The 16909-nt window shown below is 39.3% G+C and overlaps 3 protein-coding genes across 5 annotated transcripts; 1 reads left to right on the forward strand and 2 right to left on the reverse strand.

The window, feature by feature from the left end:
- Nucleotides 1–571: 571 nt before the first annotated feature.
- LOC112188541 (protein EARLY-RESPONSIVE TO DEHYDRATION 7, chloroplastic) lies at nucleotides 572–3998 on the reverse strand. The gene is made up of 4 exons (XM_024327680.2): nucleotides 2751–3998; nucleotides 2075–2241; nucleotides 1374–1458; nucleotides 572–1013 (listed from the first exon to the last, which is right to left on the reverse strand). Exons 1-4 carry the CDS (start codon nucleotides 3833–3835, stop codon nucleotides 827–829), a joined length of 1524 nt encoding a protein of 507 aa, XP_024183448.1. The 5' UTR covers nucleotides 3836–3998; the 3' UTR covers nucleotides 572–826.
- Nucleotides 3999–4851: 853 nt separating this feature from the next.
- On the forward strand, nucleotides 4852–11004 carry LOC112188574 (alpha-mannosidase). Its single transcript, XM_040513253.1, has 29 exons — nucleotides 4852–5070; nucleotides 5158–5241; nucleotides 5327–5415; nucleotides 5510–5684; nucleotides 5882–6001; nucleotides 6106–6189; nucleotides 6284–6355; nucleotides 6480–6593; nucleotides 6708–6808; nucleotides 6902–6995; nucleotides 7089–7256; nucleotides 7342–7431; nucleotides 7514–7579; nucleotides 7657–7713; nucleotides 7838–8057; nucleotides 8147–8283; nucleotides 8371–8428; nucleotides 8511–8566; nucleotides 8759–8830; nucleotides 8961–9008; nucleotides 9137–9256; nucleotides 9397–9462; nucleotides 9587–9699; nucleotides 9794–9884; nucleotides 9996–10106; nucleotides 10203–10298; nucleotides 10381–10428; nucleotides 10612–10680; nucleotides 10771–11004. Exons 1-29 carry the CDS (start codon nucleotides 4852–4854, stop codon nucleotides 10954–10956), a joined length of 3024 nt encoding a protein of 1007 aa, XP_040369187.1. The 3' UTR covers nucleotides 10957–11004.
- Nucleotides 11005–11044: 40 nt separating this feature from the next.
- LOC112188573 (disease resistance protein RUN1-like) lies at nucleotides 11045–16244 on the reverse strand. 3 transcript variants are annotated; one of them, XM_040515686.1, is made up of 7 exons: nucleotides 15541–16244; nucleotides 14016–15108; nucleotides 13635–13910; nucleotides 12573–13532; nucleotides 12409–12535; nucleotides 11395–12151; nucleotides 11045–11303 (listed from the first exon to the last, which is right to left on the reverse strand). In XM_040515686.1, exons 1-6 carry the CDS (start codon nucleotides 16041–16043, stop codon nucleotides 11553–11555), a joined length of 3558 nt encoding a protein of 1185 aa, XP_040371620.1. In that variant the 5' UTR covers nucleotides 16044–16244; the 3' UTR covers nucleotides 11045–11303; nucleotides 11395–11552. The 3 variants fall into 3 exon arrangements, with proteins under 3 accessions (XP_040371620.1, XP_040371621.1, XP_040371622.1); XM_040515687.1 differs by lacking the exons at nucleotides 11045–11303; nucleotides 11395–12151 and having other exon boundaries at nucleotides 12276–12438; nucleotides 12513–12535; XM_040515688.1 differs by lacking the exons at nucleotides 11045–11303; nucleotides 11395–12151 and having other exon boundaries at nucleotides 12371–12535; nucleotides 12677–13532.
- Nucleotides 16245–16909: the final 665 nt, after the last annotated feature.

The following is a 16909-nucleotide window of genomic DNA, read 5'->3' on the forward strand; positions in this document are numbered from 1 at the left end:
ATCGATTTCGACTCTCCTCTCACTGAGTGTTCTCGAAATAAGAGGTTTATAGCCGGAAAAGGAAGAGGGTAAGAGTTCAAATCTACCAATACCAACAGACTTCAAGTCATGGCCTCTGATTGATATTCTTTTGACGGTGACAAAAGCAGGAAGAATAAAGCATTGATAATGTTGTGATGGTTCATTTAGAGTCATACAAATCTTGCAATGACAACATTTGTATGTTTCATACTATAATAGAACACAATTTTACATTAGAAAATTCACTTTATCCAAGGCATAAACTATGAATCAATTACAAACCATCATTTTCAGTCATTTTGTACTTCTTTCTAGGTAAGGATGGAAAAATGTGCTCCGAGTGACTTGACTTGGTATGCATCAGATCCCTCCAAATCTGTTTAATATCGACGATTGGCGTAGCATAAGATCTGAGTGACTTGACTTGGTATGAATCAGATCTCCGAATTGTGATGCATCAGATCTTTTGCCAGACTCCCCTCCCAACTTGCCATGAAAAATTGGCATGGTTGAGATGGGTTTTGTGTAGTCTTAGCTCTAATAATTTGGATTTTCAAAAGGTATGTGTCTGTATTAATGTTATATGATGAGTTTGTAGCAACACAAGTGTACAAGGGGAGGAGCTCAATCTATGGTCCTGAGGATTTGTGCTACTAAGGAAACATTTGTATCAATCATAAATGAATAGAAGATAGTTACAAAGATGACATATATCTACACTCCACCTACTATAGTACAATTTTGGGAAAAAAATGGGGGAAGAAAAACTTTGGACTGACTAGTTCTATACAAATGAGATTCCTGATTACTTCTTCTTTGCCCTTACCTCATCAGCTTTTGCCTTGGCAGCAGATTTGGCTAGGGTGGTGGATTTGAAAGCACTTTTAGGGTTCATTGCCTTTCGGATCTTGAAAACAGTCCATGCAGTTCCTATGGCATGTCCTGCTGCATCAAGCCCTTCGCCTGCCGCCTTACCTGCTTCTTCACCATATCTGCAGAACAGATATAAGCAGAAATACCACTTATTGAATCTAATAAACCAAGCCATACAACTATGATGCACAAAAAATATGGTCATGTAGACAGAGAACGCCTTCAGTGATGCCAGCAACAAACATGAGTTGGGAAAACTGGGGATAACTTGCTAATGGATGCAAACAAACACAAATTGTTATTTACTCTTGGTTAATGCACCCTAATGTGAAGTAACGCTGCATCAGTGGATCATTTACTCTTGATCAATGCAAACCAGCACCCACCAACATCTTTCTTAATTAATGCATTAATATATACTGTTTCTTTGTTTCATTTACAGCTACACTACCCTACAGCATGTATTGGAAGAAGCTTACTTGTGAGAGACAAGCTCAGTGGTAACAGTAGATGATGCTGACATGACATTTTTTCCGGCTAGTTCAACAGCATCACAGACCTTACCTGATAGAAGAAGGCAAGCAATTAGTAGACTATGAAATAAACACACAACTTATTAGTGGACAATTGAGGCTGGATAATCACCAGTAACAAAGAATATCTTAGACATGGTGCAACCCTAGTCTACCACAACAACAGACAAGTTCTCCCATCTGATCAAAATGCGGTCATATAATGATTACAGAAACAGAAAACAATAAGAATACATAATAGATCGTCTGTGGTGGCATGTTTGGATCTTAGTCTGCATTCCGATATATCTAGACATTTCCAGCTTAATGCATGGTAACTAATAGCGCATAATGGTATAAAGATCTCTCAAGATGCCAACGAATCCCACCCTTTTACAGTGAGGGCTCAAAGATGAATATTTGTCTGGAATACTAAGAAATAGGTTATGTTCACCAATCAATCATAGTTTATAAACATGTTCATGAACTCGCCATAAGGAGACCAATAATTTTATCTGCAACATTGAAATTACACAGATATAAAGAGAATCTGTGTATCATTCAGAGTTGGATTAAGATAAGAAGTTGTAAGGAAAAGTTAAAAGGACAAAGAAGAACAAGTATCATCTGTTTCAAGAGAAATCCAGGAATTGAGATGAGAAACATACAAAATCCATCCAGCCCAGCAAGCAAAATTTCCCCAGGCAGAAGACGAAAGAATTTCTTTCCCACTTTGGAATTCACCACCGCACCTGTGAAGTATCCAGAAACTTTCAAAACCCCAGAGAGGACACCGGCTGCTACTTTTTGTGTTGTTTTGCTCACTTTCTTGGCCCTGAAGAAATAGTGAAGATCAGATCTTTGCTCAAAACCATCCTGCTGACACAAAAGAGAAAAGCACAAGACCCTAAAGACTCATCTAGAAAATGATATCCTTAACCACAGACATATGACTTGGAACAATAACAAGGTATGTCCCAACATCTCTGTGCAACTAATATCTGCCCTGCATCCTCCAATAACATATGAAGATACAAAAGCAAGTGAAAATTACGGCAGCATGACCTCAAGTATGAAATCAAATTCATAATCTTTGACTAATAACTGCCTCAAAAGCATTAGCTGCAACAAAAAAGTGCATTTCAACATACATAAGAAACATCTAATTCCATAAAATATTCAAAATGTGGAGCTAGTATCCATCCGATCAATGAAACAACAACCAGAACAAGACATTTTCATTGAGCAATGGGAAAACAGGACTAATGGCTGCATCAAACACCCAGAGAATCCAAATAGTAGAGACAATCACACAAAACAAGATATTGGGTCATCGTCTTATACCTTTTGATCCTCCTCATGGTTTGGGGACTGATTTCCTTATTCGAACCCGGCTCCATCCTCTTCTTCATAACCTCATTTCCCCATTTCAACCTCTCCACCGTGACATCTCCACACCACAAAATCCCCCTGATCAGCTGCCCCGTCCCGGCCGCAATCAACTTAGCAGCACTCCCATTATAGTCCTCCACATTGGGAGCCAATGTGGTCCAATACGCAGCGCTCTGCTCCTTCATCTCCTTCTTCTTCTCCGAACTCAACTCCGCCGGCGCCGTCTCCAATGCCAGGGAACTATCCAACGCCTCCCCCTTCTTCTTCGCCTTCTCCGAAACCTTCTGCACCGAAAAACTGCTGTAACTCTTCAGAACCTCATCCAATTCCTTCACCAATTTCTCCTGCCCTTTCGACGCAATCGTCAATCCGTAGTTCAAGAAATTATCAGCCTCCTTAGTTTCCTTCTCAGCCTTCTTCGCTTTCTCCTTCTTCTTCTTCTTCTTCTTCTCCTTCGTCTTCCCATCCGTGCCGGACTCCGGCTCCGGCGCCGGCGACGACTCATGATCCTCCGGCGCGTACAGCGAGAAAAAGTAATGCGAATCGTCGAGCTTGACCACGCCTTCGTCCTTCAACAGCGGCCACTGGATCTCATCATCTACACGGGCGAGGATCGCAACGACGTCGTCGCCTTGGACTAGCCGCACGATCGAGAAGTCGCCGCTGGCGAGCTCGACGCTGTAGTTCTTATCAATTAGGTTAACGATCGCGCCGGGGATCTTAATAAGAACCTCCTCGGCGGCGACGGGCGGCGCCGACGGCGGTTCGTGGCAGGTCGGGCTATCGGGGAATTGATTTTCCGGCGGGATTTCGTAATATGATAGATTCTCCGGGAATAGATCCTCGACGAGGTCCTTCATGTCGAGGGAGGGGTAGAGACTTGGGGCCGACGGTTCGGGTTTCGGGTTCGACATTGAGGGGGCTTCCGGGTTGGATTGGACGACCTCCGGGTACAGTTTGGGCTTCCGATTAGGGTCCGGGGACTCCATTGGTTCTTGAAAGCGTACCCGATTAGGTTTAGGCTTGGGGCACTCCATTGGTTTCGAATTGTGAAGAAGAGAAAATGAGGGAAAATGGGAAATCGATTCGATTTAGGGTTTCGGGAAATAGAGGGACACGGGGTTACCGTGTTCTCAAAGAGAGTGATCGGAATGCGACGGGGTGACGTGGCGGTTCCGTGTTCCCGCGCTTTTACCGGTTAAGTTAACTGTGTTTTGTTTTTTTTTTGAAATTTCTTTTTACAACAGGAATATTTATAGCTCTGCTCCCTGTGGTTTGTTTTTCTTTTGCGCTTTCTGAAAATAGGTTGTACAGCCGAATCAAGTGGTTTGTCGGGTTTAATCTTACTCGATATAAATCAATAAGGTTTTAGAGGTGGTCGGAGTAATCAAAATTTCAGCATTGAAGATTTTTCCTAAACAATGTTGTTTTCAGTTAGAGATTTGAATTGCTGGTTAAATTGTCGGATTATACTACCAAATTTATTTCTCTGTATATGGCAAAACCCAAATTGAGAAACAAATTTAATTAGGATTTAGTAGGTAAACCCCAAATCCTAATTGAGTAATTGTTCATCTGATTTGGCCTCTGTATACAGTTTAACTTTTTTACCATGTATAACTACAAGTCAATCAAACGAAGGAATTCATAGAATCATACACTTATCTGTGGTTGATTGGTCAAGGATGAATTAGTAACAAAAAAAAAGAAAAGAAAAAAGAGAGAGAGATTTGAACATGAACATAAAGTCAGATGCATGGTATTTGACTGTCAAAACTCAGGAGTGACCGTTTAACATTCCGCATATAACCAGAGCTCTTTTCCACAAAGCACGTCTGAGCTCAGTTAGTAACTATATATAGATCCTATTCACCAAAAGTAGATGCCGCCATTGAATTTACACAAATTCCTGAGATTATAGAAATCAGAGGAGCTCTGCATGAGTCCCCTAGCCTCTCACTCCCTCTGTCTATAAAACTCGACCAATCGGCTAATGCAATTGATGCCTCAATCGTCTTCGTTTACCTAACAAAGCCGATTTTTGGTTTTAGAGATGGAGAAGGGCAGTGTGGCCACAGCTTTTCATGTGCTTATTGTTGTTATTGTTTGCTTGTGTAACAAAGCTGTTAGTGGCGGTTTTGTGAAGTACAACACAGGGAGTGGTGTGGTGGAAGGCAAACTAAATGTTCATTTGGTTGCGCACTCCCATGACGACGTTGGATGGTTGAAGACTGTTGATCAGTACTATGTTGGATCAAACAACAGCATTCAGGTTAGAAATAAACCAAATATATTTTGTTAATGGAATAATTACTTGAATTGTTGATGAACTAATGTGTTATTTTTGTTGTGTAATTAGGCTGCATGTATAGAGAATGTGTTGGACTCTGTCATGGAATCATTGGTTCGTGATCCGAATAGGAAATTTGTGTTTGCTGAGATGGTATGGCTCTAGGGGTTACATTGTGTTAGAGTTTCATTTTTTTTTTCCCTTCTGTTTTCTGATATGATTTAGTATGAACTTTTAGGCATTTTTTCAAAGATGGTGGTTAACACAAACTGTGGAAATGCAAGAACAAGTGCGCAAGCTAGTAGAAGCCGGGCAGCTAGAGTTTGTGTATGCCCTAGCAATCAACTTGTTTTGAAAACTTGTTTATTTGTGTTTGGATTTTGGATCTGTTGTTAAGCCTTATGCAAATGCCTATGCATAGAAATGGTGGTTGGTGCATGCATGATGAAGCAACATGCCATTACATAGACATGATTGACCAGACGACACTAGGTCACCGTGCAATCAAGGAGCAATTCAACAAGGCCCCCCGAGCAGGATGGCAAATCGATACATTTGGACACTCGGCTGTGCAGGCTTACTTGCTTGGAGCTGAGGTACACAATGTGTTACATTGCATCTACAATGCTTCATTATTTTAAATCGGAGTACTAATAAATGTAATGTATGTGCAAGTAGTCAGGCTCATAACCAACATATTTTGCATCGTACATTTTTCACTTCTTGCTTTGTATTGCATAATGCTTGTTTATAGAATAACGATTCTTAATTACAAGTTAAAACATTGTTGCAGCTTGGATTTGATTCTGTACATTTTGCAAGGATTGATTATCAGGACAGAGAAAAGCGAAAGAGAGATAAGTCTCTTGAAGTTATATGGCGTGGATCCAGAACGCTTGGTTCTTCATCTCAGGTTTAAAACTACAAACCCTACATTATCCATTTCTTTTCCCTTTATATTTATTATTTAATAATGTATTTTATTGCTTACTGTACAAATTTCTGGATCCTCTGTAGATTTTTGCCAATGCCTTTCCTGTTCACTACGGTCCACCCCCAGGTTTCCGTTTTGAAATTAATGGTGACTTCATCCCTATTCAGGTTATAGTTACACCAAAAGTTACTACTCCCATTAGACATTAGATGTTCTTGCTGAGTTATGTATCATCTAATCTGTTACATGATAAAACTGCAGGATAATCCTTTACTTTTTGACTCCAATGTTGAAAAGCGTGTTCATGATTTTATTAATGCTGCATTCACACAGGTAAATCTTCTCTCCTTGTTCTATTTTTTATTTAGCTTAATTTCTTATCTTTTATTAATCATTTGGTGAATGATGAAGGATGAAGCCAGGATGTGATAAATGCTTGAATGTTCTTTATGTACAGGCTAATGTGACAAGGACAAATCACATTATGTGGACAATGGGTGGTGATTTCGAGTACCAATATGCTGAGTCTTGGTTCAAAGAAATGGACAAATTAATTCACTATGTTAATAAGGTGGAGTTCTATCAAAATGATGATTGTATTGTGGGGATTCATCATAATCCTGTACATGATCTTCCTTCCTCTTCACTTTGATATGCATCATAATCAGAAGTGTTATTTTTTCAGGACGGTCGAGTTAATGCATTGTACTCTACCCCGTCAATCTATTCTGATGCAAAAAATGCAGCAAATCAGTCATGGCCACTGAAAACCGATGATTATTTTCCGTAAGTTTTATTCCTTCCTTTACCTGTTCTCTTAGATATAGCATTTATTTACTTGTCTATCGCTACACTCCTTGCCAATGTTCTGTTTAACAGTTATGCAGATGTGGTCAACTCTTATTGGACTGGCTTTTTTACTAGTCGCCCCAGTCTGAAGCGATATGTAAGAATGTTGAGCGGCTACTACTTGGTATGACATCAAAATCTTGTAGTTCCTTTCTGTATACTATGTATGCGGGAGCCTGAAACCAGCATCTGATGCGTAAGTGCTTGTGTGAGATAGGCCGCAAGGCAACTAGAATTTCTGGTGGGAAAAAGGTCAACTGGTCCAAATACTTTTAGCCTTGGAGATGCTTTAGGAATTGCGCAGCACCACGATGCAGTCACAGGCACTTCTAAACAGCACACAACAAATGACTATGCAAAGCGCCTGTCTATTGGTGCCTCTGAGGTCACCAACTACTATTTCTGTAAATTTTTCCTTCTGAGTTTCCTATTCTTCTTGAAGGCTAAACTCGTGACATTGACATTTATAGGCAGAAGCTGTTGTCAGTGCTGCTCTATCATGCCTAACTACAGGTAAATCAGGAGAGCAATGTAAGGACCCGGCATTGACTTTTAGCCAGGTAATTTTTTTATGTGCTTCTTATCTCTTTTGATCAATTGGTACCTTTTGTGGCTATACTAACTATTCTCTAGAACTTGCAGTGTCAATTACTCAATATCAGTTATTGCCCTCCAACCGAGGAAGGGATACCTGAAGGAGAGAGTTTGGTAAGTATGTTGTTTTATGACCTTGTGGAGCATGTGCTAGTGAGATTCTTTTCTTCATTCTCTTTCAATGATTTCAGGTTGTAGTGGCTTATAACCCTCTTGGATGGAATAGAACTGAGAATGTTAGAATACCTGTGAGTATGTACACTATGTTTCGGTTTCTTGCCAAGCAAGTTTTGGATCTCATTTGATTAAAAAAAAAAATTTACCTTTCCCTTCCTGCATATTTGACATGAAATGAGTGAAAATCTCAACCAGGTTAATGATGCCAGTCTTGCTGTCCAAGATTCCCTCGGTAATTCTCTTGAGGCACAGTTTGTAAGTTTGGATAATGTTACAATAAATATAAGAAATTTCTATACAAAAGCATACTTGGGACTGTCATCAAAACAAGTTCCCAAGTTCTGGCTGATCTTTCAAGTCTCAGTGCCACCACTTGGTTGGAACACATACTTCATTTCTAGACGACCTACCAGAGGTAGATGTGTGTATTCTTTTTCTTTCTGCTTCAGCTAAAACAGAGTAGCCTAAACTCATCAGCTTTAATATGTGCTAAAAATTCTGTAGGAAAAAACAGAAATGGATTTTTCTCTGTGATGGATAGTCCACAGAATGAGACCATTGAAATTGGACCTGGAGACCTGAAGATGTCATTTTCTGTTGCTTCTGGACAACTCCAACGGATGTATGATTCCAAAACAGGAGTAAGTTGTTTCGCATTTGTCAAACATCAGCTTTACACAATCATTACTTCCATAATGTGCTTAACTTTACATCTATCTTTGCACTAGGTTGATGTACCAATTCAGCAGAGCTTCCTCTGGTATAATTCAAGCTCAGAAATTCCAGGTTTGTGATTCTCTGACTTACCTAATTTGTATTGATGGAGTTCCTGTTTTACTGAGAAGCAGTTGTGCTATCCATTAAACAGGTTCTGGTGCATACATTTTTCGCCCTGAGTCCTTTCCAAAAATTGCGTCAAGATCAGTAAGCCATCTATCCATTTTTCATGTGATTCCTAAGCTTCAATATTTTCAGTTCACTGAATTTCAGTATAGGATAATATATGTGTATAATCACAGGTCACAACTTGTATAATTCTATAGTAACGTACTACACATTAACACTTATGCATGGTTCTTCACTATAAATTTCTAAATTGCAAAGTTTATTGAACAGGTAAACTTAAAGGTCTTTCGTGGACCACTAGTCGATGAGATTCACCAAGAGTTCAGTTCATGGATCTATCAGGTCAGAGAGTTGGAACTCTTTTGGTATCCGAGATCCTTAATTAGCCTAACTTGTTTATGTTAGTCTCTCCATTATTTTTGGAGACAGTAAACCACATTTTGATAAATCTGGGCTTGGATTTGTATATCAGGTCACTAGACTTTACAGAGACAAACAGCATGCGGAAGTTGAGTTCACTGTGAGTCTATATCTGCCATTTTAATTTGATGAGTTTTATTTCAACTCTGTTTATAATGGGTGGTGATTTACATGGTATCATCTCTATAGACTATATTAAAGTAGTTGTGACACATTTCTATTTTGAAGATCGGTCCAATTCCCAACGAAGATTATACTGGAAGAGAGGTCATCACTAGAATGACAACTAATATGACCACAGAGAAGGTGTTCTACACTGATTCGAATGGAAGGGATTTCATAAAACGGGTAAGTCCCGGAGTTTCTCTTTTGCTAAAAATATTGTACAGGACATTCTTGAAAGAAATATGCATGAATTTGTTATATCAATGCTGCAGAAGTGTTCTAAACTCTGTAAAGTATCTTGAGTGCTGATCATGGTTTTGCAGGTTCGAGATTATAGATCCGACTGGTCCCTTTTGGTTAACCAACCTGTAGCAGGAAATTATTATCCAGTAATTCTCTTTAACTGATAAAGTTCAAAGTTCCAACCGATTTTGTTTGTAAAAATGGTACTTTGAAGTGATTTTACTAATGATAGTTATCGACTCATCAGTCTTTTTTTTTTTTTTTTGTCAGTTAAATCTTGGCATTTTTACCTCGGAGAAGAAATATGAGTTTTCGGTCCTGGTAGATCGTGCCACTGGAGGAGCTAGCATTAGAGATGGAGAACTGGAGCTCATGCTTCATAGGTTTGAGTTTGGCATACTGAATTAAGCATTCAGGTCAAGTAATTGTTCTTTTGTGATCAACATGTTAATCTGGTTTTTGCTGTTTTACTACAAGGCGTGTGCTCTTCGATGATCATAAAGGATTGGAGGAAGCCCTTGACGAAACAGTGTGTATCAATGGAAATAGTATATGTGAAGGACTAACGGTATGGTATAAATCCTATTTCAGAACTCTAGCTAGTTTACTGAAATGTTTGAACCAGAGCTGGTCCCGGTTGATGAGGAAGAATTGACTGATCTTGTATATATATAATCAGGTTCGAGGGAATTATTATGTGAACATTAACCAAGTAGGGGAAGGTGCTCGTTGGCGCCGAAAAACTGGCCAAGAAGTGTACTCTCCACTTGTTTTGGCTTTCACACATGAGGTATGACTCAAATATGTTACGGATTTTGTGAAGCTTACAGGTTTTGTGAAGCATTATAGTAGCTCCTAATCTTATAATAAGTTTATGAGTGTTCAGAAATTGGAGAAGTGGACTGCATGCCATTTGACAAAAGCATCTACAATGGATTCGAATTACACCTTGCCGCCCAATGTAGCGCTGATTACTCTTCAGGTGACTGTAAATTTGTGTAGAAATGAATTGAGTGCTTGTCATATCATGCTCTCTCTTGCTTACACACAAGATTGTTTTGCAGGAGTTGGATGATGGAAGTGTACTAGTCCGTCTAGCACATCTATATGAGGTAAAATGAGAACTTTTTCCCTAATGAGTGTATGAATTCAAGAACCAAAGATGAATGTAAATATGTGCAAACTCTCGAGTTCCTACATTAGCTACTTACAATTAAATCGATAATGCAGTTTCTTTGTTGCCTCAAATAGCTTAGCAAAATAATTCATTTCTTCCATGTTGTTGGTGTGGTTAGGCAGCTGAAGTTCCCGAGTACTCGACATTAACCAAAGTTGAACTGAAGAAGATGTTTTCAGGAAAAATGGTATTTATATCATGTGTTTACACTGGTATTAACTGGTCCAGTAGGGAAATTACTCAATTATGCTATTGCTGGTGTGTGAAATTTTTTCAGATAAAGGAAGTGAAGGAGATGAGCTTGTCAGCAAACCAAGACAAGTCGGAGATGAAGAGGATGGAATGGAAAGTTGAAGGTAATGACACAGAGCCTATCCCAGTTAGAGGGGGGCCTGTAAATAATTCAACTCTTCTTGTTGAGCTTGGACCCATGGAGATACGAACTTTCTTGCTGAAGTTTTAGCTAATGAATTATGGTCATCAATGTTGTAGTAGCTAATGAATTTACCTATTGAATTTTATCCATTAGAGCAATGATGATAAGAAAGTCCTGCTAAAAATTGTAATCCATTCGGCAAATTATAGGATTCAGATCGTATTTGAATAACCATATGTGACTTGTAATCCATATTAGTAACCGATGAAAATAAAGTAAAGACCAGCTTGTAGAGTGTGACATGCCAACAGTGTTGGATTTGAAGTTGACTCGCCTCTGGTTTATTTCTCAAGCTACTGGTTTCATCAGCAGCAACTGTTCTCTTTCAACTCTTGATCTGCTATCACTGATGTCAACTACACCGTGAAGAGTTGCTGTACAGTATAATGTTAATCGAGTGAGAGAACAAGAAGAAGGAGATGATGGCTTAAGTGCACAGCAGAAAGTTCAGGATCTTTCACTTACAAAGTAAGCGGTGACACAACTAGACCAAATGGTATTAGGCGAAATTTGTGGAAATTAAAACACAAAATTTAGGTTTGCACAAACTTGAGGATCTTCATGAGAAGGACTACTACTGCATCTGCAGCCAATCCTTGGGACCTTTCATCAGACGGACTGCCTCATGAAGATCTGCAATTGTTTATTGACCGGAGCAGTTGTCCTTTCAAACTCGCGTTGGCCAAATTCCTGGGCAAGTCATGCTCGTACAAAGAACGGACCCCGTACCCTTTCACCTTCAAGTATGCATCGCTGCTTTTGAACTCAAAGTGGACCCATTTTGGTAAATGCAGAAATTTATCCGCAGGAATAAAGAATACACAAAGGTGATCTGATGAATTAACAGCACAACTGTATCTGGCGAGAGAGAAATGATTGGCCTTCCAACTACACCATATAGTACTGTTTGCTCGATGTGTATGTAGGAGTTCACTTGGGATTTCTTCAGCTCCAAAAAGAACACATAAAGCAAACCCCATCCACGTATTACAACATGAGATACAAGGTCGCTCTAATTGGCTCACTGAGTCTGCTCGCTTCCTTCTAGTTTCGAACCACACAGGAATGTCATTTCCAGGAATTACAGTACTGAAAATCTCATAAAAAGGAGGGGGTTCCTGCACCATACGAATGTTTGTATTGTATTGGTATATTCTTAAGTCAAGTTCTTTCACTTCTTGCTTGTACAGAGTACGGACACCACACTTCTTCACCTTCAAACCTGAGTCGGCTCCAAAAAAAAGTCGATGAATTTCGGATCCGTTGAATTAGTACACTCCGGATAATGTTTCGAAGGCAAAAGGAGTACACAAAGGTGATCTGACTTAACTACTTGGTTTAGATTTAAACTGAAACTGGCGGGTATAAAAAGACCAGGCTTCCAAGAACACGAAATTGTCTTTGCATGATCTTCACCAAAGGCACTCGGGTTTTCTTCAGCCCCAAAAATAACACATAGAGCAAACCCGATCCACTTACTTCTACATGAAGAACAATCTGGTGGCGCCTGTCTCGCTGAGTCTCCCTGCCTGCGATTTTTGAACCACCCAGGAATACTATTTCCAGGAATTACAGTACTGAAAATCTCAAAAAAAGGAGGGGGTTCCTGCACCATACAAGAGTCATATGAGAGAGAGAGAGACCTGAAGGAACCGCTGTAGCATTGAATATATTATATAACAAGTGCTTCCATATTCTTCAACGCCTCCATCTACACCATTATCTTCACTGTCATCTTCAACCCTACCTCCACTAGAGAAAGAGATGGTAGACCCCACCGCGTCCCGCATCGTCGGCCAATAACACGACACCTGCGGCATCAGCTCCATGGTTTCCCACATCGGCTCCATGGTTTCAATTCTGGATCCTATGCTGCAGCAATTGATGAAGTTGAACGATAGTTTCCATAATCTGCACAACTCTGGTGGATCTGGAAACTTCTCTAAGGATATACAGTTGTCCGCGGTCACATCACATGTGCCACTAAATGATGGAAGGCATGGCAATTGTTTAAGCCTTTTGCAATCTGCCAAGTTTAAACACTTGAGCTTCAATAGCCGACTAATGCTTGCAGGAAGGCTGACAAAATTGTTAACACTAAGATCCAATTCTTCTACGGAGGACAAACAACCAATATCATCAGGAATTGCTCCTTCACCGAGTTGGCAGTCATTGAGATTTAATCTCTTCAAAGAACAGAAATGTTTCAAAGAAGCTAACACCGGACTCAATGGGTGATGAGGACCCACTGAGCCACATGATACATCGGAACTTTGCATGCCAATTCCACCAAAAGAAAGTTCCGATAACTTTTCCATCCGTGACACGAATAGTGGAAATAGATTCACTTTTGAGCAGCCAGAAAGATCAACTCTTTCAAGAGAATCAATTTCTAATTCACTTGGAAGACTCTTAATACTTCGGCACTTCTTAAAATTCAAAATTTTAAGTCTTCTGAGAGATGTAATCGATGGATGAATGTCAACTAAATTTGTACAACCTTCAAGAATCAGCCTCTCAAGATTCGGAATACCAGAGAAATCTGGGGACATTTTCAAATTCTCAGAGTAGCTAAGATCAATAATTGTCAACTTCTCCAAGCACTGTGAAAAAAATATAAAATATTGTAAATCAGTTAGCTTGCAAGACAATTTATTAGAGGATCAAATTGTAAAGAAATGGATACAAGGTAATTTATAAACAACCTTTCTTCCATGCCAAATCTGATCAATTTTGCTATGATGCAGAGTAAGCTCAAAAAGTTCCACCGGCTGAAAATCTGCTGGAAGAGACTTTGACGGATACAAATTCCATTCGAGGACCCTTATGTCATCAGGAAGACATTTTGGGCCTTGACATGGAACCAAATTTTGAATCTTGAGAAACTTCAGTTCAGACATCATATGGAAGGCATTGGGTTTCCAATCTAACTCTTCAACATTAGGCAAGCATAAGGCTATGCTTCTGATTGTTTCTGTTCCCTGATTTGAATAAGCCATAGAGTTAATTCAATAATAGTTCAATTTAAACTGTGCCATAGAAATCATAATTTTGTCCAAGCTTGTTATTTCTGCATAACCTCTTACCGCATTTTGTGTCAAGACACGAAAGATGTCATCACGAAGCCACAAACGACTGCGTTGCCCAGGCTTTTTTTCAGACTCCAAACGGACAATTTGTCTTCCCATTTCTTGTATCAAATCATGCATATTCACACGGTCGTCCAAAATAGTTAACAGAGATTTATCAATGAGAACATCTATCATGATATGAGGGTCAAAGCCGAAAACATTATCTAGTATTTTGATTACTCGTTCTTTGTCATCCCCCTTGAGGAAACATGCAACATCGAGAAAAACGTGTTGGCTCATCTCATCTAACCCGTCGTAGCTTATTCTGAGTGCTTCAAAGAGTTTTTGATCAATAGGAGCTTTCTTTAGCTTAGCCACTGCACTTTCCCAACCACCCCGATCTCTCTTATACAGATAAGATCCCAAAATCTTAAGAGCTAAGGGAAGGCCCTTGGCATAATCCAAGATACTCTCAGACAGTTCCCTGTAACCTTCTTCAGGTTTATCTTTCTTAAATGCTTTCCAACTAAAGAGCTGAAGAGCTTCATGCTCATTTAATCCCTTGCTCTTATATTGTCTCTCTATACCATGTAAGTCTAGTAAATGTTGATCTCTCGTTGTAACGATAATTATGCTTCCTGAACCAAACCAGTCTTTTTCTCGAGCCAACATTTCCAGTTGTTTTAACTGATCCACATCATCAATAACTAGAAGAACCTTTTTATTGAATAAACATCTCTGTATCTTGGTCATTCCATCATATACATCTCGTACTTCAACATTTATTTCCTTCAAGATCTGGCAAAGAAGTTGATCTTGTAGATGTTTTGCAGAAACTTGTCTGACATCAGTAAGAAATATGCCAACTTCAAAATGATGGAAAATTCTGTGGTAAACAAGTCTGGCAAGGGTTGTCTTCCCGATACCACCCATACCCCATATTCCTATAAAGCAAACATCATTTGCTCTTGTATCTAAAAGAAAATCTATTTCCATCAATCTGGAATCAATTCCGACTAAATGCTCTATGGACTCTGATAATGCAAATGTAGGATGAACTTTCTGCCACAGTGCTTCCACAATCTCTTTGATAAGCTCAGTTTCATACCTATAAGAAGAAGAAAACAGTAATTGAGCAGGATTATATAAACGTATACTATTATTCAAAAGATAACACTTATTCAACCAAAAACAGATAGAATCACAATTACTCCTCTTTCAAAGAAACCAAATCTGAGGAACAAGAAACAACCAAGTCTAAGCTGATAGTGAATAAAGTTGAAGCTCTACATAGACCAACCCATTAATAACTCGATCCTAAAGCTCTTCCAGATCCATCCCTGAATACTCTTCAGAAATCGCCATATGCAGCATATTACAGTGTAGCAGAGTACGGAGAAATTTAATACTAGCTAGTTGGCTAAGATAGCTGGTCCGTAACTCTATCTCATGTGTTTAACTTTGAAATAGCGTATCCGAAATAGAGTAGACATGCCTATGATAGAACATTCAATTAGCACTTGGTATTGATGAAAATTACCTATAATCCTTTGACGTCCAGCCAGCGAGATTAGCCACTTTTGTCAAAGCATCTCTCCACTCTTGCACGTTGTTTGAGTCCTCCCCAAACTTTTTTTGGTTTTCAGCAAAGGCCTCTCCAAAGCTCCGTTTCTGATGTCTTACATCAGAGGGATACACTTCATAAAAGATTGGCAGAATAGTTCCCCTGTCTCCCATGCATTGGACAATCTTTGCGAGTTCAAGCAAGCACCATTTGGAAGAAGCATAATTTGGCGAGAGAACAACCACTGCGAACCTTGATTGTTCAATTGCAGCCAGGAGCTCTGGAGAGATAGTTGTACCTCTCTGAAGATTTGGGTCGTCTCTGAAAGTTGTGATTCCCCGCCACTGCAATTTGTCGTATAAATGGTCCGTGAACTTCTTGCGGGTATCTTCACCCCTGAAACTCAAGAACACGTCGTATTTCCACCGAGCAGATGATGAAGCAGACGTGGAGGCTCTCAGTCCGTAGCTCGACGCCATTGGAAAGTGGTTCAGAACAATTCTGCTCCACACTGATAAATTACAATAGAATAGGAAGAAGAAGATGACAGTGGCACGGAAATTATACAGAGATAGGGAGGAAGGAGCTCTGAAAGGGAGATAAGCGAGGGTGGACAGGGGACGACGAAATTATTTGGTCTCTGCCAGATGACCTTGACTTTCTGAAAGACTGATATGGTTTGATCTAATTGATTCAGGTTTGAGGATCAACCTTAGTGAGAAAGTGGATCGTTTTTTTTTTTTTTTTTGATAAATGAGAAAGTGGATCATTAAACGAAATTCATATTTCGATTAACAATCTCTATTAATTTTATTTTTATCAAAGAAAATTTCATACATTATTCAGATTAGTTGCATAGTTATTTTAAGATCTGCATAGGCCCAGATTTGTACTTTGAATTTAGTTCAATGAACTCATTTGGATAAAAAAAAATATTAAAAAAAACAATAAATATTACAAATTATCCATTTTGGGCCAATCAAACCAAAACAAAATGAAAGAAAAACTACAAGACCCATATCATTTAGGCCCAAATAAACACAACTTACGCCACATTGAGAGACGCCACAAATGACGATGCCAATTTGTATAAGAGAAATTCTTACGTAGGGCAAATGTATCAGCCACGTGGTATGCCCAACCAATCACGTCTCTCTATTTTTAATTGTATTCTAAAACAACCAATGTTTAATTATTTGAGTATACACACCCATGCACAGGCAATGATTGACTAAGCGTGGCGGTACGCAACACACCAGCCCTACCTAAGAATCTCTGTTTGTACAAATATGAATGAATAACATCAAACCACAATCAGTGAACTTGAGGGTTGCCAGTGACGATT

The sequence above is a fragment of the Rosa chinensis genome, chromosome 2 (genome assembly GCF_002994745.2).
Source record: "Rosa chinensis cultivar Old Blush chromosome 2, RchiOBHm-V2, whole genome shotgun sequence".
Taxonomy (NCBI): Eukaryota; Viridiplantae; Streptophyta; class Magnoliopsida; order Rosales; family Rosaceae; genus Rosa; species Rosa chinensis.

Bases quoted from the DNA above. Each gene is read 5' to 3' on its own strand.
- LOC112188541 (XM_024327680.2), bottom strand. From the start codon at position 3,835: ATGGAGTGCCCCAAGCCTAAACCTAATCGGGTACGCTTTCAAGAACCA. The intron at 1,459-2,074 runs GTATGTTTCTCA...TTCTTCTATCAG, and splicing joins TGCTGGGCTGGATGGATTTT to GTAAGGTCTGTGATGCTGTT. The intron at 1,014-1,373 runs GTAAGCTTCTTC...TCTGTTCTGCAG, and splicing joins ACTGAGCTTGTCTCTCACAA to ATATGGTGAAGAAGCAGGTA.
- LOC112188574 (XM_040513253.1), top strand. From the start codon at position 4,852: ATGGAGAAGGGCAGTGTGGCCACAGCTTTTCATGTGCTTATTGTTGTT. The intron at 5,685-5,881 runs GTACACAATGTG...ACATTGTTGCAG, and splicing joins CTTACTTGCTTGGAGCTGAG to CTTGGATTTGATTCTGTACA. The intron at 6,996-7,088 runs GTATGACATCAA...TGTGTGAGATAG, and splicing joins TGTTGAGCGGCTACTACTTG to GCCGCAAGGCAACTAGAATT.
- LOC112188573 (XM_040515686.1), bottom strand. From the start codon at position 16,043: ATGGCGTCGAGCTACGGACTGAGAGCCTCCACGTCTGCTTCATCATCT. The intron at 13,911-14,015 runs GTAAGAGGTTAT...TATTCAAATCAG, and splicing joins GTGTCTTGACACAAAATGCG to GGAACAGAAACAATCAGAAG. The intron at 13,533-13,634 runs GTTGTTTATAAA...TTTTTTTCACAG, and splicing joins AGATTTGGCATGGAAGAAAG to TGCTTGGAGAAGTTGACAAT.